A 26352-nucleotide genomic window follows, 5' to 3' on the forward strand; every position below is an offset into this window, starting at 1 on the left:
TCCTGGGAACCGGCGTCGGCAGGCGCAGCCGCTGAACGGCGGCCGGAGACCGCGCCCGCAGCCGCCGCCAGAGGGCGCCGCTGACCCAGAGCTGGGCACCGGCACAAAGCGGCGCCAAGGGGGGACACGGGCACCGCGGGGACACACCGGGCACGGCTGGGACACACCGGGCACCGGGCACTGCTGGGACACACCCGGCACCGGGCACGGCTGGGACACACCGGGCACGGCTGGGACACACCGGGCACCGCCGGGGCACACCCGGCACCGGGCACGGCTGGGACACACCGGGGGGGACACCCGGCACCGGGCACGGCTGGGACACACCGGGCACGGCTGGGACACACCCGGCACCGGGCACGGCTGGGACGCACCGGGCACCGCGGGGGCACACCCGGCACCGGGCACGGCTGGGACACACCGGGCACCGCGGGGGTACACCCGGCACCGCTGGGACACACCGCGGGGGAACACCCGGCACCGGGCACCGCTGGGGAACACCGGACACCGCGGGGACACACCGTACACGAACACCACGGGGGCACACCGGGCACCGTTGGGGCGCACCCGGCACCGGGCCCAGAAGGACAGCACGGACCACAGGCGCAGGAACTGTGGGAAGGAGAGGGGGATGGCGCCTCCAGCGAGCGCACAGCGCTGGACAAGGCCGTGCTGAACGCAGGGCACAGCAGGGACGGGACAGAAGGGCACTGCCAGGCAGGCAGAGCTGCCAGTGCCATCGCTTTCCAATAGGCAAACACAGGCAGCACCTGTCTAGCACTCTCTCAGGCAGGACTCTGGTTCCATGAGGCTGCCTGGGAGGGAAAAGTGGTTTTTTTCCCTACTCTCATAAAATTTAAAAAATATCACAAAAATGCATCTATTAGAGAATCCAGAAGACTAAGATAACACACTAAAAAATCCCTAACACTACGGGTTGCTTTCCTTCAGCTTTAGAGTAGTCACCTAGTTTACTGCACATGATTTAAAAGTTCCATACGTTTTAATTTGAAATAGAAATATTTTCTGCTGCTACACTTGATTAAAAGATGCATAATGCAGATTTACATTTATTAATAAAACCTGGTTCCATAAATGTTTAGGAACACTTTCAAAAGCCTGAACAGAATTTAGATACCCAAGTTCCACTTTTATTTAACTTCCCCTTTCCTACCCTGACCCTTCAGGTGGGCATGTTCTCCTATTTTAGCACGTGACAAGTAGAGGCCTGGGGACTTGTCTCAGAATCCTGCTTTGTTTGGCCACTGAAAATGAAGGCTCAAACCAAGGAGGAATGGTGGTCACTACAACACGGAGGTATTCTGAGGGACTGCCTTATTGGGTCTTCAGTGAAACTGGCTTTGTTTGGTAATGATCAAAGAGCTCCTCACAAACTGAACTGCTGGACCAATGTCTGTCAGTAGTTTGAGTAAGATATTGCCTGAAAAGTCTTTAACATACAGATGAAATAAAAGCAGATTATATGTGCTACCTGGGCAATCAGTAAGGTAGAACACAATGTAATTTATACTTTGTCACCATAGCTTTGATGTATTTCAGAGCAGTTTTATTTTTTTTTTTAACAAGTGTATAGTTAAACACTTGTTCTTGGTAGCAGCAGCTGACAGCATGATCCCCGTGCCCTTGCAGGATGCAGGAGGAGAAATATTCCCATGTTATTCACAAACCTCTGCCTCACTCTGGCACTGCGTTTCAGCACACACCTAAATATTTTCATTGAACAGCCACACCTTTCTAAATTGAAACCTTCGTCTGGCAGACAAACATTCTTCAAACATTGTTCAGTAATGTTCATGCTGGGCACCCCAATCACGCTGTGCAGGCTTTAAACAAAGCACTGTGTAAATCAAGGTAAGCAACAGGACAAACTTTGTTAGGCCAGTGGTCCAAACTCAACACTGGGCCTGCAAAGGAAAAACTCTTTTTTTTTTTTTTTTTTTTTTTTTTGGTGGGTTTAATGTAGATCTTTTTAATACCTTCCATGAGAAAATTAGCAGTCATTTCACTGAGACAAAGCTCGTAGTGCTGCCTTTGTCCTGACATTTTCTTCTCTCCTTTTTACCTATCTGAAATTATTTGAACTGATGCCAGACACAATATTTTGGCTGTCAGGACAAATTACATTGTTGCAGCATTCTGCAACATAAGGACATTAAAAAGCAAGCTTCTTGTGACTTCCTCTCTGCAAAACTTCTCAAAAGAACATAAAATAAACCACACAAAATTTTAGTGTGCAATACCTGATTTTTTGAACTATTTTTAGATTTTCATAATAAAATAATTAGAAAAAATGTTGCTTCAGCAAGTTTAAAGAATCAATTTTAAATGCCTGGCTGCTTACATAAGTAATGGAATCACGAAACCAGTTCTTTGATGTCCTGTTCCACTTTGTTTATAACACAGCACACTCTAACTCCAGTCTCAGCTGTTGACAAGTCATACTTGTGGAATTCAGCCTTAGTGTAATCATTAAGGGAAAAGTTTAAAGTAAAATGTGCTAATTACTGTGGTTGTTATAAGGCTCTTAGAGAAATTATCAAAACTTGCTACATTCAAAAATGTCCTTCAGTATTTGGGGCTAGATCCTCTTCAATAAGTGACAAGAACTGCCCTCAGATTAGCCCAGTGCTTTCCTCAGGTAAAGAGCAGAAGAAAATCAGCCTCATCACTTATTGTTAGGACTAACAGTATTGAGGTAATGAAAAGGAGGTAATTTTTTTTTAAATAATCTGCAAATAAAGAAATGCCCTGTTTTCTCAACACTAAAAATTACCTTCTTCTTCAGTATTCCCAGGGTTCTACAGCAAGCACTGAAAGCAAAAGCAACACTGGCAGCACTGATTAACCCCAATCCCCAGGGAGCTTCAGTCCAGAGCAGAAAGGAGTTCCCGTGCGCCCTGAGATCAATCAGGGTGTTTGCTGTGCACTTCACACAAGAATGCCCATCCATGCCCACAGCTCTCCTGCAGCAGCATTCTCACTATCACTGGCTACACGTGCCACTTTCATCCAAAGGGTACCGTTAAGACAATGACAACGGAAGCTTTTCTCTCTCATTACCTAATTCTGCCATGGACACAGTTGGAGAGGTCTCCCCATTTGTAAAAGAACAATAAGGGAAGAAGCCCGATGCTGGTGTGTAGTCACATATTGGTTCTGGTTTGATTCCATTAATATCAAGACCCGACTGATCTGGAGAAGGCTGTATGTCTAAGTAGAAGCTGCTAACTGCAGAGTCTGCTTTGCTACCTTCAGGGGTATGCCCATCAATGTAATTACTGAGGTCGTCATGTAGCTCTGTTAAGCCATTGGTGGTGATATTGTATGTTGGTGTGAGCGGCTCTGCCTCTCCGGGCTGCTGCTGGTGATCGCGCTGCTGCTGCTGCATGCGGTGTTTCTGCACCTCGGCGTACAGGCTGTCCCGCTGCTTCTTGGACATTCGGCCAAACTTCACGGCTGAAACACAGACACACAAGAGATTACACCTCTACACACCCACCACTGCCTTTTCATTGTGAGGCTTTCAGCGTTACACGCAAGGATACAGCACAAACCCAAACCTGCAGGATGGACAGACCTAAGAACCACTTCTCAATGACAGGTACACAGGTGCCTGCTCTTTAAAAGACTGTCTTGACATGCCACTGAAATGGACCATTAGAAGTCACTGGTTTAACTTAATTCATTAACTTTCCACTTCTGTGCAGGAAAGATTTTCTCTTGTATGTGCATTGAGGTTGACAGATGCATCTCTTTGGCATTCAAACCCTACCTAGAAAAGCAGAAGCTAAACCAGAACACACTGGCCTGAGACAACTGTCCAGTTCCAACCAGCTGTACACTCATGCTGTGGAGTGACCCTAGAGTGTGGTGCCAAGATGTGGGGGCTCTCTCAGTGTATCAACAGCAAGCTTTACTGAGACTGGGACTAAAGCATGTGGGAAGAACCACCAAACCTGCCACCAAAGTGCCTCTGTGACAGGCAAAAATGCTTAGTAGATGAGTAATTGTTAAACCTGTGTGTCTGTGTGTGTGCACACAAGTGCATGCGTGCATCTCCACAGCATTACTACAACTTTGAGAAGCATTAGCTGTATGCCAGCAGCAACTGGTTTGGGAATTTCCAGGGAATTGTCAAGGATGCAGCATGGGATTTCAAGGACCTGTATCTGCTGTAAAAGCTTCATCCTTAGAAAGGCAACTGCTGCCTTCAGCTTTTCTACAGGAAAACAAACATGTCGGGAAAAGTAGTCATTAATGATCAACTGTTTCAGGTTTTTAGTCTCATGGCCAATAAAAAAAAATAAAGACAATGTAATTCAAGAAGTAAATATAATCTGGGAACAATCTCCTTGATAAGGCCTCATGCACCTAGAGTAATGTGTATGTATTTGTAGAACACGCAGCGCTGCTGTCACTGTGGCAGGGGAAAAGACTGAGTCAGATCTTCAGATGGGTGAGTGGTGGCAGCTCCCTTCCATCTGTGGGGGAGGCGTGCAAGGCTCAGCTGCAAAGCCAGTTCTGACTGAATTACATAAGCAACTGTTTGGCAGAGGCAGGCTTTCATCACTACTCAAGCTGCAATTTTGAGCTTAATATTTAACAGCGCTGGAACATCTTTTCTTCAGAATTCCATCTTTGAAAAAACACTGCATCATTTTTTTCTTTGTATTTTTTCCATTATTCATTATACACATATTTAACTTCAGTTGATACTGTGAAGCAGTTCTGATCTGGACCCATGCTCCAGGCAGCGCTACTTGCAACTACAGGAGGTCACTTAAGTTGGAATGAGTGTATAGAGAATATATCAATGAATATATGAATATATTAACATGAGAAAAACAAACTACATCTTCACGAAATGACCAGAGACAAAGCTCTTAACTGAGAACTATAATAGGTAAGTAAGAAAAAAGACAACTCCAAGAACTTTGTACATGCCCTGATTTGTATACATTCGAGTACACAGCAGCATCTAAAAACACATAGCATACAACATAGAAAAATATGGGGCAACATCTGAAACTCACTCGATGATCTCAACTACCAATGCACAGTTAGCACGTAACTGCTGGCTTTGGCTGGGCAGCCAGGCCAGCAGCCCCCGTGTCAGCGTTTCCCAGCAGCGCTTACCGTCCCGAGACATCCCCACAGCAAGGCATTTCTGCAGGCGGCAGTGCTGGCAGCGGTTGCGGCTGGTGCGGTCGATCAGACAGTTCTTCTGCCGGGGACACGAGTACGTGGCATTGCTCTGCTGACTCCTCCTGAAAAAGCCCTGCCGTGCCATGGCAAAACACAAGTCAAGGAGCTGTTAACTGATGGAGCAAGTAAAGACTCTGAAGGATAGCAAGGATAGCATACTTAAAAGAAAAGAAGTTCAAGTGCTCTACAGTCAACTAAAGGAAGTTAAAACTAAAGGTTTTGTTGTTTTTTTTTCTCTCCTAGAAATAAGCAAAAACCAGTAACTAGCAAGAAGCGGTTCATTAAAAAAGTGTTGTAACATGTAAAGGAATTACACTTTTTATTCACTGATTTTACATATCCCATATTACATATGGCAGACTAGCTCTTTTCAAATGAGATAAAACTAATTATAGACTTTGATTTCCTATCTTTCCTGGGTTGTCATAGTTCTCCAAAATAGGGAGGATTTAACAGCTACCACCCTGTTCTGCTCTCTGGAGTGACAGTGGCAGGCTCTGATGTTCAGCCTTGCCAGTGTGTGTGTGTGTTTAAAAATACACAGCACGATGCTGAACAGTTTCTCCTGCAAAGGACAATTTCTTAACAAGCTTTTTAAAGATTCACAGAATCATTAAGATGGAAAAAGACCTCTAAGATCATCAAGCTCAAATGTCATCCCAGCACCACTGTGTTCACCACTAAACCTAAAGTGCCACATTCACAGACCCTTTTGAACACTTCCAGGGATAGTGATTCCACCATTTCCATGGACAGTCTAATCCAATGCCCGCCCACCCTTTCAAATCTTCAACCTTTCAGTAAAGATTTTTTTTTCAGATATCCAACTGAAACTTGCCCTACCACAACACGAGGCCATCTTCTTTTGTCCTGTTGCTGGCTCCATGGGAGAGAAGCCTGACCCCCAACTGGCTCCATCTTCCTATCAAGGAGTTGTAGAAAGCAAGGTGGTCACACCTGAGCCCCCTCTTCACCAGATTAAATAACCTCAGCACCTTCAGCTGTTCCTTATCAGACTTAAAACCAGTAACAGACTTGTGCTCCAGACCCTTCCCCTGCTCTGCTGCCCCTCTCTGGACCCACACCAGCCCCTCAATGTCACTTGTCACGAGGGGCCCAAACCCAGACACAGCACCTGAGGTGCCTCACTAGGACAGAGGCATGGTCACTGCACCGGTGCTGCTGTCACCTATTGCTGCTATTGTGAGAGTGAGTTTGATGCTGACAGCCCAAGTTTTGTTCAACTTTGTGCAGGATATAGATTCTTAAGGAGGGGAAAAGCTAAAGCACATTTTCTGTATGATCTCTTTCCTGAGTAAGCCCAGCTCCAAAGCAAGCCTGGAAGGTTACGCACAGCTACAACTTTATTGTCTCCTCCAGAGAGGTGCACGTCATTCACCACTCTGCAGCTGCTTGCTTTGAAGTCCATTTCATCCTTTTGCCACAGACTGCCCAAACACAAGCTGCTGTGTGTGTAATACCTACTTCACAAGGATTCTGCAAAGATGCAGTCATTCTAAAGAGGCATTTGAGAGCAGTGAGCACACTATTTTAGTTTTACGTTGCCACATAATGGATTAATTAACAGTGCTGCAAAGAAAATAGCTCCTTGGAAAGGCTGGGCACCTTTTAATTAAAGCTGGACTTTTACCAATTTGTTATTTACTCAAAGGTTTCATGCTGGAGTCCCTCAGCACATGCACAGATACTTGGTGAAGTAAACAAAGGAAGGACATCTGTTTGACAAGTCTCAAGTAGCTCCTATCAAAGTGGCTGCAGACAGAAACATGGCAAAACACTGAGACAAAGCCCCTGCTCAATCTTAGCAGGAAGGCACCAGTCTTTGTTGGTTACACTCCTTTTATTAAAGCTTTACTAGGGAACGTGGAATATTAAAAACCAAACAAACTGAAGATGCTGTCTTTAATCCTGTTTTCCTGTACATAATTTGTTACCCTTTTTTTCTGCTCTTTGTTTCCATATGATAGAACTTTCAACCACTTTTTTCATGTTTGTCAATAGGTAATTGTCACTGAGACTGAAAGTATTGCACATATTGAGCTCCAATTGAATGCATTTCACTCTATAATAATAATTCAGCCTGAAATACCATGGAAATGTCTGCCATTCCAACATCACAACTGATCCCTCCAGAGAAACCAACTCTTGGTAAGTACATTGATTCATTTCTAGTGCTGGGAGCACCATCAGTGGAGTCTGTCACTGCAGTGCAAGGACAAGTGTGTTCACCGCTGAACTCTAAGGGCAATGCCATTCACCACAAAAACAATGACTGGTCAAGGTTGTGCATCAGTCCCTGAAAATTTCAGTTCTCCAAACACTCTTCCAGTTACACTGGATGACATGCTCACACATGAGCTGCATGAAACCCTCTGCCACCTCTGGGATTCTGCAAGTCAGCCTAAACAGCATGTGAAACCAACATGTCCCAATAACCTCAAGGATCCATATGTTTTCCTTTAGCTGAGATATATATATGTACACTGATTCTGAATTGCCACTTCGGCATATTTTATTAAGAATACCCTTGTCAAACTGAATATTATTTTTAGTATTATAATGGAGAAAATACTGGCCTTTTTCCTTTTCCAGATTTTCCCTAGAGACACAGCTGCTCAATACATTTTAGTGTACAATATATCAGCTAAGTTACAGCTTGAAGCTAAATTTCCAGTAGAGCAGAAATGCCTGAACCCAGGCCTTTAAAAGCACTTGCACTTTACAAACCAGAGATACAGTAAATTGCTTTTAAAAACAAACCCAAGAAAACATCAGCACTAGGTAAAAGAAAGAAGAAAGCTTGCCACAAACTTCAAAAGCTAATCTAAACTTGTGCAGAGCTCAGAAACACAGGTATCTGACATGTGGGAGTGAATTGACAAAGAAGGTCAAGTGAGGATTTTTGTTCTATGGTGCTGTCATTTACTTGTGAGTTATGTAAGCTTTTGGTGGTCCTTGGGCTTTCTCATCACTGTAAGACACGTGGGGAAGCCCCTATTACAGGAGCCTTCTGTAAGTACCTACAGTTTCTTTCTAGGCTTTTTCTCTCCTTTATTAAAAGGAGAACACTCCATTCTGTTGTTCTAGTCCCTCTCTTTGCCAGAGGCACAGAGCTGGCTATAATTTTTCCACCAAGAAGGAGGAGGTGGATGCATCCTTGGTACACGTGTATACGTTCAAGCCTTATGCAAGGCAGCCCAGGCCACATGCTTTGTGCTGCGTGCATGTTTACAACCATCACCCATGTGACCCAATGGGGCAGGCAGAGAGAGGCACCCTCCTGACCAGCACAGACACAAGCACAGACACAAGCACAGACACAGCACAGACACAGCACAGACACAAGCTGTGCTGTGCTGCACTGCAGCAGCCCCGGGGTCAGAGCACTCTGCCCACGGCACCCCGGGCCATGTCTCAGCCCCTCCTGACGGCAGCACAGAGATCCAGCCCCAGCACTGAGCTCTGCACATTCCCTGTTCCTCCTGCAGATGGATCCACCTGGTGCCGGAAGAGCAGAGCAGTAACAAGCCACAGCTTGGTCCCTGTGTTTCAGACTCCTAGTTACACCAACACAGCCTATGGGTGTTCGTTCACTGCCACAAAATCAGGTTTGGGGAAAAAAAGAGCACAGGAACTTCTCATCTGTAAGTCAGTTGGAATAACAGCTTGTTAAAAAAGGACTTTGAAATGTAAATAGCAGTTTTTAAAGTCTGTTACCGGTGTCGGTGGCTCCTGTGCTCAGCACTGCAGACGCTGGGGTCTGAGCGGCCCCTGAGCCACTCGTGCCTCCCCAGTGGCACCGCGCACGGCTGAAACACTGAGCTCATGTTTGGTCTTTTGACAAATTGTCATTTAATGAATTGATTCCTACAGTTCATTAACATACCCACTTCCACTTCTGTATACACATATGTCTTAATTAGCTGCTCATTGGCTGTTTAATTACAAGAAAACAGCTGACAGCTGCCTTGCTGCATCCTAATGGCAGACGTTTTGGAATGACTGTATGTGAGCCTGTGACAACAAAGGCTTATTCATAATCCCATGATTTATGGCTAATACTTAAAGACTTCCACGTATCATTAAGTTTTGCAATATTCTGAGCAATTAACAATTAGTTGGGGGGGGAGTAATTATTTTGCTGTTCTCTAAAGCAAACCAACACAAATTTTCTTCAAAGAAACATTAGAAAAATACACTCTAATACAAAAGACAGGCAAACATTCAAATTGGATTTTTAACCCTTTTATGACCACCAGCACATATTTTAGTTGTTAAGGTAGGAGAGTGCTCTGACAATATTGTTTAATAAACTGTGTTAATAAAGACAAAGTCACAGTGTCACTGAAAACAGCAAAACCATTCAGCTTTACATCAGTAATAAAGACAGGGTGAGCTTGTGTTTGTCAACAAATGAAAGCAAGACGGGCAGGGACAGCACACCACAACAAGATCATCTGAGGTCTTGAAAGACATAAGAGACAAAAGCCAGTACTGATAAACCTTCTGATAAGCATGTGAAACGGCCAGAAATGCCCTGCATGAGGGGCTTTGTTAGACCAGCTACCTGCAGTCAGGTAAAGAGAGGGATTGCTACTGCACTGGTGGGTCAGCCGGGCATGAACTATTGACAGCAAAACCCAGTAACTGCATCTGCAAATTAAATTATATAGTTCATTGTATAACCATGTGGAACTGAATTCAACTCCCAGCTAGAACATGGATGTGCACAAACCAGTTTCCTTTCCCTTCCTACAGCATAAAAGGTTGTTAATGGGTTCCCACAACTAATGGCTGAGTGAAGTGCTCCATACAGATACCATTCTTTTCAGCAGTGCTCCTGCAACTACCCTCTCTTAAAAATTTTATTTTATTTGTAATAAGCCACAGAAGACTTCCAAGATAAAGTGGAAAATACAGCCTGGCTAAAACCTCAAATTTTCAGTTAAGGGGGACTTGATGAAGGGGTGTTAAATTTTCCTTTTTTAAAGGCAGATTCAAATTGAGCTGAATAGGCTGAGGGGTCAGCAGCACTGAATGCCTTTGCAAAACATTGCCACCAACTTCCTAAGAACAGCCAGCAACATCACAGCAAGGCAGGAAATGAAAACTTCCCAGAAACACTAATGGGGTTTATAGAAATCTTCAAGTCTAGTTATATGAAATGCAGTGTAACAACTCAACCTGGTCAGAACACTTTCAAGTCTGTGAAATGCAATGGCTGCAAAGCAGCAGAAGAGCAACAGGACCAGCAAAAGTCAATCGGACAAGAGCTGGTCAGTGATTTCATCCCTGATACAGACTAGGTTTTGAATAAACTGTAATTCCTGCTGTTTATCAGTATTTCCAGAGTAACATTTAAGTTAACATTAGGATTAAGTAACATTAAAGTTCACACCAAACTGGAATGAAACCAGTCCAAGCTGAAACACCCCACTTTGCTGTGGCTGTTGCTGCCTGTAGATCATTCCTGACAGGCCTGGCTCGAGGGCAGCAGCACAGCTCTTCCCTCCTGACAGCCACAGCCCTGCTCCTGCCATCTGATGCACGTGGGTGGCTTTGTGGCACCTGTGCAGAACCTCCCTGACTTCTCTGGGACTGGGCATGGGCTGCAGGAGCCAAGGCACAGCACTGGCAATGAGCTCTTTGCAGCCAGGGACTTTTTACAAAGGAAGCTTTAGCACAACATGAAGAGCAACATAAGCATGCTCAAACCTGCAGCAGTCACAGCCACAGAAAAGCTGGCAAAAGAAAGCCATACCAATCCACACCTGGCTGCTTTGGCAGGAGCCAAGCTATGCCAACCTCTTCACCAGCCAAAATAGTTCTGTTGGGTGAGACTTTGTTGACAGTACTGTGGAAGAGTGTAGCACAAGAATCCAGAGAATCCAGAATCCACAGCAGGTCATTTTCTGCTGCCTAGGCCATGGTCATGTAAACTCCTCCTGTGACTTAGCAGCAGTACCCCAGTCTGCCAGCCTGGGCTCTGGCACTAAAGAGGACTGAGCTTCTCAAAGGAAGGTAACTTGGTTAACCAAGTATTAATTGGCTTTAAAATTCTGTCTGAAACTGTGTGGCTACAAAACTTCACTGAGCTCCTTTAAGAGAAGGAGAAAATGCCTAAATCATTCACTGAGCTACTCTTAATTCTCACCTTCTGCCCTCAAGGTTCAGAGGGGTTTCAGTGTGCTGAGCACCCCTGCCTGTTTGCCCTCCCTTCTGCCCTTCTCACCAGCTGACCCTTCTGGTGGAATCCTCAGAAGAGAGGATTGCACAGAGCTCCAACAGAACTTGATTTATAGAGCACTTGAAGGAAAATTCTTTGTTCTAAACCACAGTATAGTGCACACACATTCTCACTCAGTGCATGAAGATGAAAACACAGCTGGCAGCTTCCCTGTCCTGGGCTCCTGCTCTGCAAGGAGCCCCATGTGGGGAGGCCCAGCCAAGCACCAGCACCTTGTTAACCCTGCTGTGTCTGCACTCAGGTTTGGGTGTCATGGATCTCTCTCCCAGTACTCTGCTCCCAGACCATCTAAAGATTAAAGAGCTCTCAGACCCTGAACACATCTTGATCCTTGAGCAGAATTCTCACAACGTCTGCACTTCCCACAGCTGAAATCTCACAAAGACTGCTTAACAACATAAACCTGGAAAAAGCCACCACTTTGTTATCAATGCATTTTTAGTACATTTCTTGTATTTTCCATAGTAACAGCAGTCAGAAAGGGCAGAAGGTGCTGTTCCCATATCATTCCAAGATTCTTAATATAGCTTTTTTTCCTTCATTGTTACCAATACTTCCATAAGACTGAGAGGATGTGTTAATGAGAATGCAAAAATCTTCCTGGGAAAAACACAAAAGAGAACTTCATAATGTGAATGCAAGGAAGTTACTTTTTGAAGATGGGTTGTGGTATCAAGCAGGTCAGGAGAGTAGACTAAAAACTATTATCATCATCAATTCTTCACACCTCAAGTATAGATTAAGAGGAGAAAACTTATCAGCATGGGATTGCAACATTGATCCATGAAGAGAAGAACAAGCCAGAGCATGCTGTGCACACTGTGTCACCCCAAGCCAGCGCTGTAATTCTGCACTAGGGATCAAAAGGAGTGATCAGCTTCACTCCTGCCTGCTGCTGGCACTGTCCAGTTTAATTCCTGCTTCTAACAGACACACTGAACAAAACAGAAATGCTTCTAGTGCAATCCTTGTTCCCTTGATTCACCAAAGGTACAACTCCAGGGAAAACTTCAAAGCCTAAACCTTGCACAGCAGTGACTGCCCTGCAAGGAGCAGGCAGTGGTCTCAGCAAGACCTGAGCATGCTGAGCACCAGGAGCACGTGCTGCTGTGAAACATCTCCCCTGCCAAACACAAGAGATCTGTACCTGCAGCAGAGGGCAAAAGAAAACAGAGGGGAGAGCTCTCCCCTATTTCAGCAGAGCTTCATCGCAATTTACAGAGCAAAACCACACAGGGAGATTCAAAAAAGGCAGACTTGTCCTCCCTCAGCTGAATGCACTGAATGCTCTTGGTGCTGTGCTTGAGCAGATCATCTCTGTGCCTCTTCTGTTTATGCAGAGAGAGACAATGCACAGCACACCCAGCACAACTGTGTGATTTGGAGCAATGTCCTAAAATCTGCAGCTGTGTAATGGTGTGTGTGTCATGGAAACATCCTATTTAAGGTCCAAGTAAAACCTGTACTTCAGAATCCCCAACTATTTTATACTGAACTTAGGAGCAATGCTTGCTCTTTAAAAAAAAGAAGGAAAATGATCACTATCAAAAGGCTAAATGCTTCTTTTCAGACTTAATATTTTAGAAGCTTACCTTGCAGCCTTCACATGTAATGACACCATAATGGATTCCTGATGATTTGTCTCCACAGATCTTGCATGGAATAATTTCAATTTGAGCTGCAACAGAAGCACGCAACCAGTTAATTACATTTTCTTTTAAACACCTTATAAAAGCATTCCCTGATCAGCATTTGTACAGTGAAAACTAATAACCTGCTAAACATTATACTGCATTAACTATTCATTGCTGAACTGCAAGGATCCCCTAGAGCTTTGGACTAAATTATGGCTGCTCGTTATATAATAGCTTTTGGGTTATTAAAATGGGTCATTTGAGAAGGTGTTTAAGAACCCACAAGAAGGCTGGAATCAGCATTTCAAAGCCAAAAAGAACAGGAGAGTTCACATTTTGGCCAAAGAGCTAAGATGACACCAGAAAGGTTTCTTCCAAGTGTATTCATCCAAGACCATAGCAGGTAATGTTAATGCTTGTCCTGCCTGGAAGCAAATGCACCACGGCCACCAGAGCCACCAACACCCACCCAGCCCACACGAGGGGCCAACGCTAAAGAGGAGTTACAAGGTGAGAGCAACCCCATTTTGCATGGCCAAAACTTGCCTATCTGAATGGAAAGGGAATTGGTTCCTGTTGTGTGTTATCTACCACAGAACAAACAAGGCAGGAAAACACAGCAGCACTCAGTTTACTGAAACCAGAGGAGCTGGCACAGTCTGGAAAATGCCATTCATTTATAGGCATGAAGGCCCTGATAAATGTAGTTTCATACATATAAACCCAGCCAGTGAACTCAGTTTGGTGTGTGACCAGCTCTAAATGCAGCACTTCCCATGAGAATACACAGGCCCAGAAGGGACTCCTGCCTGCCCAGGGACGCCCCTCATTGCCCGTGGAGCCCATGGCTGCAGCTGTTCTGCTGGCAGCTCTGGGCAGGCCGTGCACAGCCGTGCTGCAGTGACCAACAGCAGCAGGGCACACTCACACCTCGTGCTCGGGGTGCCCACAAACACAGCACACACGGCTGGGTGGCTGCAACCCCAGGAGAGCCCTGCTCTGGCACACCGTGTCAGGGTGAGGCTGCACCAGTGCTCTGGACAGGGCCTAGCTGGAACAGTGCAGGTGCAGCTCTGGCTGTGTCTGGAACTGCGACACACTAACAAGCGCTGTTCGCCTCCTTGAGGAGCCCAAACCCATTCACAAGCTGCCTGACTGCTTAACAGAGCTCCTCCTTCATCCAATTTACAGCTCTCTGGTCTGTGACAACACACCAAATCACATCTAATACTGCTGTCTTACAGTGCATTGGCTTAATTTCAGTTCTACTCTGCTCTCAAAAGGTCATGTCCACACTAAAACATTGCATTCTGCATGTCAGTGAATCCCTAACTGGATGCTTATTATTAATCAAGAGTCATCTTGATTACTAACAGCAGTGCTACTGCTGTTAGTGCTCCATTCCACTGCAGCACGGCACAGCTCAGGATCTGGCCCAAAGCACAAGATCATTATAGAGCAGAAGCCTACAGAGGACTGGCAGCACAGCACCAACTGTGCGAAAATATCCCCCAAAATATTCTCCAGGTGATACCAAAAACAACAAGGTGGCAGCTGAGCAGCCCCAAACGGGAGCTGTTTGCTCCCCACTCTGCTGGGAAGGCTCCAGGGCTTTGGCCAGGCAGGTACCAGCAGCGCTCCAAGCAGCCCCACACAGCAGGACACCACTGGTATCGGCTTCCAGCACAAGAACCTGGGCATCCCTGACCTTCCAACCCCTCCATCCCCGCAGCAACAAAACAACAGGCTGAAATTAAGGGGTCTGTTTAGGACACTTAAGGAAGGAAATGCCTCTTCCCCAAAAATGGTTTTAATTTCACTTTGCTTTCAGCTAACACATTAAACACAATGGAGCAGGAAGTGAACTAATAAAAGGGAAAAAACAACACATGTGCTGTTTCATTAATGGGCTAGATTAATTATTACTGTGTTTATGAGCTTGTGGCAGAAAGGCTGGTATAACCCCCTCCCCTCACATCAACAAACTGGAGAACAGACTGGAACTCACAGAAACTCAGAATTTGTACCATGTGCAGTTCAAATTCAGAGAGTAATCCTGTGGGCAAATTCCAGAATAGCTCTCCCAAATCCCAGTTGTGCCTTTCCAACACATGATTCTTTTTCTCCCGTGCTGCAGTGAATCAGCAGCCTGCTGCAGCTCCTTGGACAGGGCAGTGACAAGGCTTATCTCCACAGCTACATGGCAATGTATTTTTTACATTTCACTTTTATATCCATAATTACTGCCTTATTTTGAATAGGTATGATATAATTGGATCTAGTTTATCTACAATCTCCAGCATGTTAGTTAAATCACCCATGAAGCCTGTCTATGCAATCCCTATTTCTTAAGCAACAGGACATTTGCAGAGCGTTTCTGAAGGAATGTAACATGCCTTCAAAGTGATGGCCTAAAGCTAGGTTAGTAATAGTCTAAAAGGTGCCATAATTAGTCCCAATTGCATTTTCCAGGGTGCTTTACTGGTAAAAGAGAATCTCCACAGATTCACAGGCTCCAGCTGTGCCAGCATTTGCCCAACATCATTTTTATGAGCTCTGGCACCAAATCAGGTATAGTTTTAGAATTCCTGATTTCCTCAAATTTACATCTTCAAGGTACTTACTTTCAATTAGGCAGACAGCATTTAAAACTGCAGCTCAGTGCTGCACTCAGGGATGCAGGACAAGGGGAGGGATCTCAGAGCACAGATCGCTGGGGACTGCCACAACCAATTGTGGTACAAATGAATGCACTGCGAGATCAGATCAATTACTGCTCCACGTGGTGCCTGTGCAAATCAACTCATTGAAATGGAACCCCTGTCGCAGGTTCATACACTTCCCATGCAGCATGAAAGGACTTCAGATACTTTCAACTTACTAAATGCAAATTGCCTGTGCCAAGATTATGCATTTTTTCTTACAAGGGTGAAAATATTTTCCCCACTTTTAACTTTGACATGCAAATATGTACTTGCTAAAACCTTGTTCTTATGCAAACAAGGCAGGTGGGAAATATTTTTACATGTCAAGAATATGTTCCGACTTGGTTTCTCACATTCCCAGAGTTACTTAAAGCTTCCTACTGTGCTCAAATTAATTGTACCTGTTCTCTGCTTACATTTATTTATATGGTATATTTTTCAAGATTACATAAAATACTCTAATTCATGCTTTAGACTAGAATTAGCCTAAATTACAGTTTACAATTTCTGTCTCCTGGGGTGGTGCTCAGGCTGATTCAGGCTGGTTCATGCATGAGCAAATTATTTCTTAAATATGAACTGCTGAAAAAAATAAACTCTTGTGGTTGCTTAGGAACTGCCACAGATACCCAGGTGACAGATGTAGTTTGTACTCCCAGATTAAAGGCCTAAGACTCTTTCACACTCTGAAATAACAGCGCTCCACAATCCTACCAAGGCTGTCCTGTGTCAAAGGCAGCAAAGAGGAGGAATAAAAGCCCAAACAAACCACCAAGAGCAACAAATGGAAGCTGGAGCAGGAGACCACCACCACACAAGATGCTCTGAAAGGGCTCCTGGGAGAAAGAAGGGACCTCGCGAGGGCTGGAGGCAGCAATCCCTACAAACTGATGTCAAACAAGCTCATTGCACAGCACAGGAGATGCTCCTCTGGCACCCAGCAGCACCCTCGGTTGGTTCATGTGCCTTCCCTGGAGCTGCTCCTGTCTCCAGGCTGCCTGCAGTGTCAGATCAGCTTCCAGAACTGGAGTGTGGACCCTGATGCACTCACAATCACACTGAACAGGAACTCGAGCCCAAGGATTACAGGGAAAAAACAGCCACTGTTTTTCCCCCTGAACATTTATTCTTCCTCCCTCCACTCTGTCTTCAGACAGCAACCGTGTGAGGCAGCTCTGGTATGCTCAAATAACACCACAGCCTCCACCTAATTGCTAGGGAACATGCCAGTGGGACTCCATGACATCTCCTGCTGGGACAGCAGAATGTGCCTCGCTCCCTCCTGCTCCAGGGCACTTTGCTCCCAAACCTGGAACGGTTTCATTGGGCTTGCCTGCCTGTTCCAAGTTCCCTCCCCCAGCCAAATCCCCCAGACAGCCTCGCCCATTTTATTAATTCCCACATCACGAAATGTTGCTTTATTCCTTGTCCAGTTTTTCCAGTAGAGAAGCAAGAAAATCTAATTCTGTATCTGTAAGGGAATGCACTGTACAACTCATCAAAATCTTTGACTTCTCTCTTCCTAACTCACTGGGGCAGACAGATCAGGGCAGGAGCCTGTACAGCCAAGCAAAGCACAGCTCACCTTTCCCCCCAGCTCTGTCCCTTAAACAGAAACACACAGAGCCTCAGTGTGTTACCAGCTCACTTGGAAGAACACAGAGAAAAAAACTGTTTTCCAAAGACAGAAGTTTTTTCCTCTCCATTAACATTTGTGAATAAAATGCTTGTTTCAATTTTACAATTATTGTAAAATAATGGTCTTGGGGTAGAAAAAAGGATTTTTCCTTTTCTCCTTCTGCTTTCACACTTGTTTTAAAATTGTACATGCACACAGTTAATTTTTCCCAATTCTCGACAGGTAGGAAACCTCAGATTTGGTATCCTGGGAAGAGCTCTTCAGTGAATGCAAAAATTGGTCCCATGTCTGCGTTTTAGGGGAGATCCATCCAGCTGACCTGAGTGATCTAGAAAGTTGGGTAATTAATGAAGTTAATTGTCTTGTCTGCTCTAGAGTGAAGGCAGGAAGAGAGGAAAGGAAGGGAGGAAGCAAGAAGGAAAAAGGGCATATGATTCATCTCATTCATCACAGACACCACGAACCCCTGAGTGGAGAAGCCTCCTCTTCACTCAACAGTGAAGGAATTTAATGATATTTTAATTACAAGCCTAACTTTTAGAAGGTGAAAGTCAGGTAAATCCCACAATGTCTTACTATTTCTGAATTTACAAATTAGCATTTTCTGGAAAGAAACCTGTGCAGAAGGTGCTCCCTCCTGCCAGGGTTTATGGAGTCCCAGCTGCCTGGCACCAGCGAGACACGAGCACGTGCGAGGAGCTCTGGCCACAGCTGCCAAGGCAGGGATTGCAGGGATTGCAGGGATTGCAGGGACTGCAGGGATTGCAGGAACTGCAGGGATTGCAGGAACTGCAGGGATTGCAGGATCTGCAGGGATTGCAGGGACTGCAGGGGTTGCAGGAACTGCAGGGGTTGCAGGGACTGCAGGGGTTGCAGGGACTGCAGGGGTTGCAGGGACTGCAGGGGTTGCAGGGACACCCTGCTGCCCCCAGCACGGAGGGACTCGGGCAGACGCTGCCGGGTGTGCCAGCCCAGCCCAGCCCCTCCTGCTGAGGGCCTCTGTGGCACTGCGGGCACCCCTCACATGCCCGGCTCTCCAGCACAGCACCCCCAGCTGCCCAGGGCTGCAGAGAGCGGGCAGGGCTGCAGCTGGCACCGCTGGGGCTCAGGGCCCTGCCCAGGAGCCTTCCCTGCATGGGGCTCACCTGTGCCCAGCTCATGCACAGGGGCTCTGCAATGCACACGAGGCACACACAAACTGGGCCAAGCTGCTTCCAGAGGGATGCACTTTGTGCCAGACATCCCTGCTAGTGCTGTTTGTAAGTATATTGATTAAATTAGGAGGCATACATATTCAGTGACATATTCATCCATATTCATTGCCTCAAACAAGGGTACTGCATGTAATGTGGTATTTAAAGCAACATGATATCTGATCACAAACTGAATTAACACGGAATGATTTTACTATATAATATTCTAATCTTCCTGCATTTTCAGCTTCATTACCTAAATAATTTGCTCTGTCATGTACCCTAAGTAATTTGAGCTGGCTGCAATTACTCGCCTCCGAACACCTGCAGCTGGCACAGGCTGCAGTTGCAGGGAAGCGAGCACTGGTGGCAGCACAGCTCTGGCACCCATCGCTGCCCTCCGTGGAGTGACCCTCTGTCCCCTCACGCAGCCCGGACACTGAACCCCCAGCTGCTGCTGGGGACACACCCGAGGCCATTGCAGAACACAAGGAAGTGTCTGACAGAGCCTGCTCGCCCCTCGTGGGAAGGTGTGCTTGTCCCATGCACCAGCCCCACCACAAAGACACTCTGAGCAGCCCCACTGGAGACTGCACTGACAGACCTGGCAACAAACAGCTCCAAAGAACTAACAGAAGATCTCATGGCTGCATTTTTCTGGGGTCCAGCAAGGTTGAAATTCCAGCAGAAGCCTTCCCAGCACGTGGGATATTCTTTGCATCTTCGTCTCTGTTTCAGATTCTCCTCCCTACAGCTGAGCCTGGCTGCACACTGTCCCTCAGGAGGTATCAGGTGGGGAACTCCCTCAGATTTTCAATTTTCACATCTTTGGAACTGCCGATGCTCTCAAGCTTGGCTGAAATGTCTTGGAAATGGGGAGGACTGGGGTGATGGGCAGAAAACCAGACAAACACAAACAACCTTTCCAAGCCTTGTTTCCTTAGGAAATCACACTGGTAATAAAATAAATACTGAGGTTATACTGGTACAAATCCTTTGAAGTGTGTGGGTGTGCTGGGTGGAGTAGAAACGAACATGGCCACCAACGTATTAATTAAAAGTAAAGTATGAGCAACACCTCAAACACACAAGGCAGAAATGCTGCAATGCTGGGACGAGCTGTGGGCACATCTGGATCCCTCAGCAGGTGACTGACGCTGCTCAGCACTCCCAAACGCTGCAAACATCCCTACTGAAGGAGACACAGGATAAAGAGCACGGCACCACCTGAGCTCTTCCGGGGCCTGGAACACTGACTTTGAGGAATCACTATAAATTCCTTCAACATCTGTTTGATTTGGGCACGTGGAAGGGAACAGTGCAGTAAGAGCTCATATTCCCATGCCAGGATCACTGATGTTTAGGCTTGTTTTCCTTTAAGCCACACAAAATTTTACTGACATATATTTTAATGTAAAGAACTAGAGCTTTGCTATTACGTGAAGCACTGGCTTCAACAAAGACACCTGAATGTCTAATGAGAGAAGGCAAGATGGAAAATAGTTTGTGTTTTCTAAAAGGCAGAACTGTTTCAGTGAAGTTGTTATGGTGAGATCTCTATTTTTAATGTTATATTCAACTAGAAAATCTCTGTAAACATTTAATACCATAAAATCACTATAATATTCTGAACTCCTGTAAAGAAAAACCAAAACAACATGCCAACACAAACAATGTAGGACTTCTACAAGTGTTCAGGAACACAAGCTAAAAAGTGACCTAGTGTTTTCAGAGGAACTCAGAGAGATGATGCTTGCTCCCTCTCGTTCACGTATACAACAGTTCATAATTGTGATGTCCTTCTGTCCTTCTGTGTAACACTCATCTCTCTCCACTGTCTTGTCTTTATCCACCCAAAAACATTCTCACTCTCCTGGCTGAGCAGTGAATGCAGCTGAAAGCTGATGATTTGAGTGTCCCTGTTGGAGCAATGACAGCTGGAGACAGCTGCAGCTTGGGACTGGGCACGTTACTGACACACCACAAAGTGTAACCCCAAACCACCCATCCAAGGCTGGGCCCAGGCACGGGGTTCTGCTGCCCAGGAGCCCGAGGAGCAGCTCTTGGGACAGCCGGGACACAGCACCAGCATCTCCCACTGCTGACACCTACGGAGTGCCCCAGCTCCAGCCCTGCCACTGCCCCCAGGAACTCACACACCAATCATGAACGTGGCAGAAATGTGCACCAAGGGATCAACAACTGCAACAGCTTCTGCTGGGGATCCCCTTCTGGTCCCTCACCAGGCACAACAGACACACACAGTAACAACACACAGCAACCAAATATTGAAGATAGATGATTTCCACACGGTCAGAACAGACTTCCAAATTTCATAAAACACCAGTTTGTTTCTGCCCCATTCTGGCTTCTCATTTTCTTGGTGGCTCAGGTGCTTATGAATAAACATTTAATAAGTTCATATGCCTCTTCTTCTCTGGTTGAAAATTAACAGGAGTTACACTGGCTACAATGAACAGAGCTTGGGGCATAATTAATTTCACCAGGCTAAATGGAATTCTTGTTACATAAAGCAATTCAGAAGAAGTTTTTGATAAGAAAACACAGTGACACTGAAATCATGTGATTCTCTAATGAAATATAACATAGTTTTAGTCATAGCTCTGAAGTGCATGTCGAGAAACAGGTGCTACAGAGACCATCACCTCCCTAGTGCTGCTGTGCTGTGAGCATGGGATGCTAGCTGGTGTTTCCTTTCCTCTGTCTGTGTGAGCAGCACAATCATCCTTTATCTCTGCCTCAGATGCCTGGTACCTACTGCCAGAGCTGGGGTTTTGGTCTCGTGCTGCCAGGGACGGTGAGCAGAGCTCCAGCCCCACCAACCTGCAGCGCTCTGCACTGCTGGGAGAGGAGCTGCCACAGAGCTGTGCAGGAGGATGCTGCTGGCCTGACTGCTATCACTTTCCTTTTTCACTTTCCAAAACAAAGCTTACAGGTCTAATGACACACCTACAAAACATTTCTCTTGATAATATGACAAAATACAAGTTTTAGGAGCAACAGAGGTGTGAGCTGTTATCATAGGAACTGCCAACACTGACTTTTGCTGCTCTAATTTGCTACTGCATTTATCCAGTAAGCAGCAAGCTGGGGTTTGTGTGAATGCATCATGTTTGTTTTTACAGGATTCTAGAGTTCACTCCTGTTTCAACATTCCTAATTTCTTCCTGCAGATGATTACTAACCTGGAGCAATTGTCCAGACAAACACCTGCAGCGGAGCACGAGCACAGTTCTGCTGTGAGCCAGCCTGTGCCACCACAGCAGCCAGAGCACTCGGTCTGTGACATGAAAAATGACACAGACCATGAGCTGGGGGCAGCACGGGGGGGCACCTTGGGGCACTCACAGGCCCTGAATGCTCCATCACACTGAGGGCTCTTGTACTCTTTGCCACTTACTGTGCTCTTGCACTGGGAAAAGGAAATCTACACCAACTTCTCCTTCCTGGTGTCTGAATGCTGGTCCTGCATTATCTACCACTAATGGAGAGGAAAACAAGAAGTGAAATCTGCAGGAGAACAGGATTAATTTATTTGCTGGAGTTAGCTAGACAATACTAAATAAATTCTCCCCCTTTCTTCAAAAAGAAACCTGTACTGAAAAGCTTAAACATATTTGTAGCTCTGCCCCATTTCCTAAATCTCTGGAAGCAACTAATAAAGACTTGACTTTAATAAAGTCTTGAAGAACTGTAGCATTTTACAGTGACAAGTCCAAATTACTGTAGCATTTTCATCACAGATTAATGCACAGAGCCCCTGTCTGATGCCATTTTCTACTCTCAAGTGCTGGACCTGGTCTTCTGAACACTGGAACTGGTTAATTCCAACACTGTCCTCCCACCTTCTCTTCCCTTAATTAACGACACTGGCTATGGGGAAAATCTGGTATTTCTGTTTATTTGCTTGTGGTAGGAAAACAAAGAACTTCTCAACCACTCAGCAGTGTTAAGGAGCACTTCAGCAAGTCAGCTACAACAGGGCTAGCACAGCTCCACAAGCTCTGCCTGAGCCAGCTCTCCTGGGGAAGCAGCTCCCAGAGGGATCCCTGCGGCCCTGTGGGCACGCAGAGAGCTCCGTACCAGGAGCAGCACAGGCACTCGGCTGGTGCTGCAATTCCAGCAGGGCTCCCTGAGGAAAGCTCTTCCAGAACAGCTGCAAAGTGTCTGCCCTCCTGCCACACACCGAGAGAGCTCCACCATGGCTTTGCCAGCAAGCTGCACACACTTGTGGTGTCCATTTGCCAAAGTGCATCTCAGCTCAGGGATCACACCGGGCTGCCTGCCGGAACAGACCGACAGCCAGGGTACCTGACTGAAAAATCAACAGGGAAACAACAAAACCAAACCCACCACACCCACCTGACCAAAACCAATCATTTGCAACACAGTGTGAAACTATTTACAGCTTCAAGGACGCTGTTTCACGAGGGGACAGGCCCCAAACCCGAGGGCACTGCGATGACCCTGCGGCACCAGGGCGCTGTGGGTGGGTACCACTGCAGCCTCAGGCTTGCACAAAGCGCAGCGAGTTTCAGCCCCAGCACCAACACTCCCTGACACCCCCTCGGCAGCCTGGCTCTGAGCAGCAGGCACAGGCTCTCCATCACAATGCCCGCCATGCTCTCCTTGGTGCTTCCCGCTGGGCCAAGTCAAGCTGCACTCGAGCAGCTCCTCCCTTGGAGAGAGAGGGCACTTTGGGAGGAGCACTGCAGACCTCAGAAGAGGTGACAAAGCAGCGGGAAGCCAGGAAGTGTCATTTCACACTGTTTGCCATGATTCAGCCTCGTCCTGCTGTTTTACCAGGCTGAATGGATTCTATAAAGGGTTTGACCTCAGCAGAAATTGCAGGCTCTGTCACTGTGCATGGAGAAATGGGACTCTGCACAATCAAGTAACAGCCAGACAAATGTGGCTGGTGCAGAAACCACATCCCCACAAGAGAGCTGCACTTTGATTAAAAACTACTCAAAACCTGAATTTTATTCTAGAAGAAAAAGTTACAGGGAAAAAAATAAAGTATTTCACCCAGACTAGAAACTATCATTCTGATGTGACTACATCTGCATTTTTAAGATATTTTCTTTTTCTTTTTGGCTGTACATGAATTTGATGTCATTAAAAAGGCTTCCTTTGATGCTGTATGCCAAGTAGAATCATTAGTTTCTCACAAAGGTGCACTCTAAATGTCTAGTTCAAATTTTCATTTTCGGATGATTCATCTAAAAGGTGAACAATAACAACCAAACCAACTCCAGAAGTCTAAACAGTAAAAAGCCTTTGAGCTGCACTCACTCGTTTATTAACTCCCTCCAACACCTCCTTCCTGGATTCATCACCCAGCAGCCAATACTGAGTGTGAATTCTTCAACTCCATCTGTGATTTATGGCTACTGCAAGCAAATCCCAACCAGATTCCCCCAAACCTCACACAAGAGGCTCTCCTCAAGTCCACATCCTGCATCCTTCCAGCCTGACACTGGGTCACCTGTTTTTAATACAAAGACGTTTTCCACTGTGGGTATTTCCAGAGTATGTGGGTGTTCACCACAGCTCCCCTTCGTGAGCCCCTGCAGGGGTCATCAGAGGAGGAGGGAAACTGAGGGGCACCAGAAGCAGCCACATCCTTAGCTACTCCTCCAGGTTTTAAGGAGGAGCACAAAACAGATTAACTATACCCATGTTCCCTCCATTTCAAAGAAAATATCCCTGAAGTTCAAACCCAAGCAGTGGTTGACAGCTGATATTTGTTTCCTGATACATATTAAGGCACCAGCAAATACATTAGATATTAGAGAAAGCTCATAGCCTTTGTTGTGACAGAAGGTCAAATCTCTGCTGAACAAATATACAAATATCCTTGTTTTTCTCCCCAAGAAAGACACCTCATTCAGCCCCTGCCCCACCTCAGAGGGAGCAATATTAGCATCTCTGTGGGATCAGGATTCCTCAGATGTTCTCTTGGAAAAGGGCACAGGAAGAAAACATGATGACCCATCCCCAAAAATTGCACCAAGGAGAGCATACAAGATGCTATCACTGGAGATGGAAATCATATGGGCTCTGGCTTCCAACAAAATAAATGCACCATCAGTCTATCAAACAGCTTCAAAAACATTTCTGTCACAGGCACAGCTTTATTCCCAAACATTTCCTTCAAACGATACATTACAGTGATGTCCCCCCGCCAACTATGCTCACACTATCTCCCTGGGCTCAGCTCTGTTTCTGAGCCTCTTCACACCCTCATGATGTCTATATATGATATACTCAGTGTCTGAAAACCATCTTCATTTCATGACAAGAATCATGAAAGGAAAAAAAAATGTAGCTGCCCACAAAAACGTTTTGGAAAATTACAAGCTTGTGGAAAGAAAAGGTCTAGCAAAAGCTCTTCCTTTGCCACAATCAGATTAGGTGCTACGACCTTCATTAAAACCCTTTTTGCCTTCTCATTTCATAGGGTTTAATTTCCTGCCTCTTGATGATTAAACCAACTGAAAGGTAGTAGATAAAGCAAGTTTGCTTGCTGTTCCAAACAGATATATTAATGCTTTACGCTTAAAAAGCTTTCAAAGTGTCTTCAGAGGCTGATTAACAAACACCATACATAAACCCCGTCTGAGGTCAGACTGTGGCAGCAGATATGTGACTGAAACTTACTCCAACAGCTCTATTCAAGGCACAGAATACCTCCACCGCATACATTAAGGAAGCTTAAAGTTAAGCTTCACATATTTAAACACTAACAAAGTCTACTTAATGGCAGTCTTCAAAATGACAGTGGCCTCCTAATCTGCTGCAGATAAAGAAGTGCCAAGATTAATGATTACATAAGTGCATCGCAGAGCCCAGAAACAATAATCAGCTCTTCTGTTGTTATTTGTGTACAAAGGCTATTAGAGTCATCTGACATTCCGAAATCCAATTTAAAGTTGTTAAACCCCTTTCACGTACTTATTTGAGGTTGGAAAACCGAGAGGTTCAAAAAGGGAAAGGAAGGGTTTGATTTCCTAATTCTTTTCCCCTTACTGATTTTGCTCTAAGCCAAATCTCTCTTTAAGAATTGCAAAAAAATATATAAGCTTTTAAACAATGCCTGGAGTAACCAATATTGCTGTTGAAGGAATAATACCAATAAAACCTTAATATGCTTAGATAGCAAAATTTAAATAATGACTACAAGCAAACTTAGTAACTATTCCACAGAAAAAGGCCTCACTGAATTGAGGGTGTTGCTGACGCTGTCTGTGCAACTCTGACAATCCTCAGCAAATCAGGGTGAGCACATGAAGGTGCTCAGGTACCGAACATTCATCCTGGTCTGTTAAAGACCAAGAATTCTGGGTGACACAGAGAATTCGGTAAGAACTGAGGGTGAGAATTCTGGGTTAACACAGGCACGGCAGAACCTGCCGAGCCCAGCCTGCTCTCTGCAAAGCACGGTACGGGCAGCTCTGACTGCAGCCTCCCTCATCGCCACACAGCAACTGCTTCCCCACAGAATTCCCTTAAAATCCTCTAAAACAACCTTCTTTGCTCCTGACAGGTTAGAAACAAAACGAACGAACTGTTTTCTCCCGGCTGCAGCATTTGTCCCTCGTTTCGGCAGAGAAGGGGCTGTGGGGAAGGCGGCTGTGCCTGAGGAGGCAGCGCGCCGCTCTGA

At 45.8% G+C, this 26352-nt stretch overlaps 1 protein-coding gene across 5 annotated transcripts in view; it reads right to left on the bottom strand.

The window, feature by feature from the left end:
- Nucleotides 1-26352, bottom strand: part of RORA (RAR related orphan receptor A) — a 359385-nt gene that overhangs the window by 16582 nt on the left and 316451 nt on the right. For 4 of the 5 annotated variants that reach the window (XM_063169264.1, XM_063169263.1, XM_063169265.1 and 1 more), the window contains 3 exons: nt 13087-13172; nt 5158-5299; nt 3082-3477 (listed from right to left, as the gene is read on the bottom strand). In XM_063169264.1, the coding sequence (XP_063025334.1) occupies nt 3082-3477; nt 5158-5299; nt 13087-13172 (624 nt within the window). The remainder of the gene's footprint in view (nt 1-3081; nt 3478-5157; nt 5300-13086; nt 13173-26352) is intronic. The other variant, XM_063169267.1, reaches the window with a different exon arrangement.

This window comes from Melospiza melodia, chromosome 15, assembly GCF_035770615.1.
Source record: "Melospiza melodia melodia isolate bMelMel2 chromosome 15, bMelMel2.pri, whole genome shotgun sequence".
Taxonomy (NCBI): Eukaryota; Metazoa; Chordata; class Aves; order Passeriformes; family Passerellidae; genus Melospiza; species Melospiza melodia.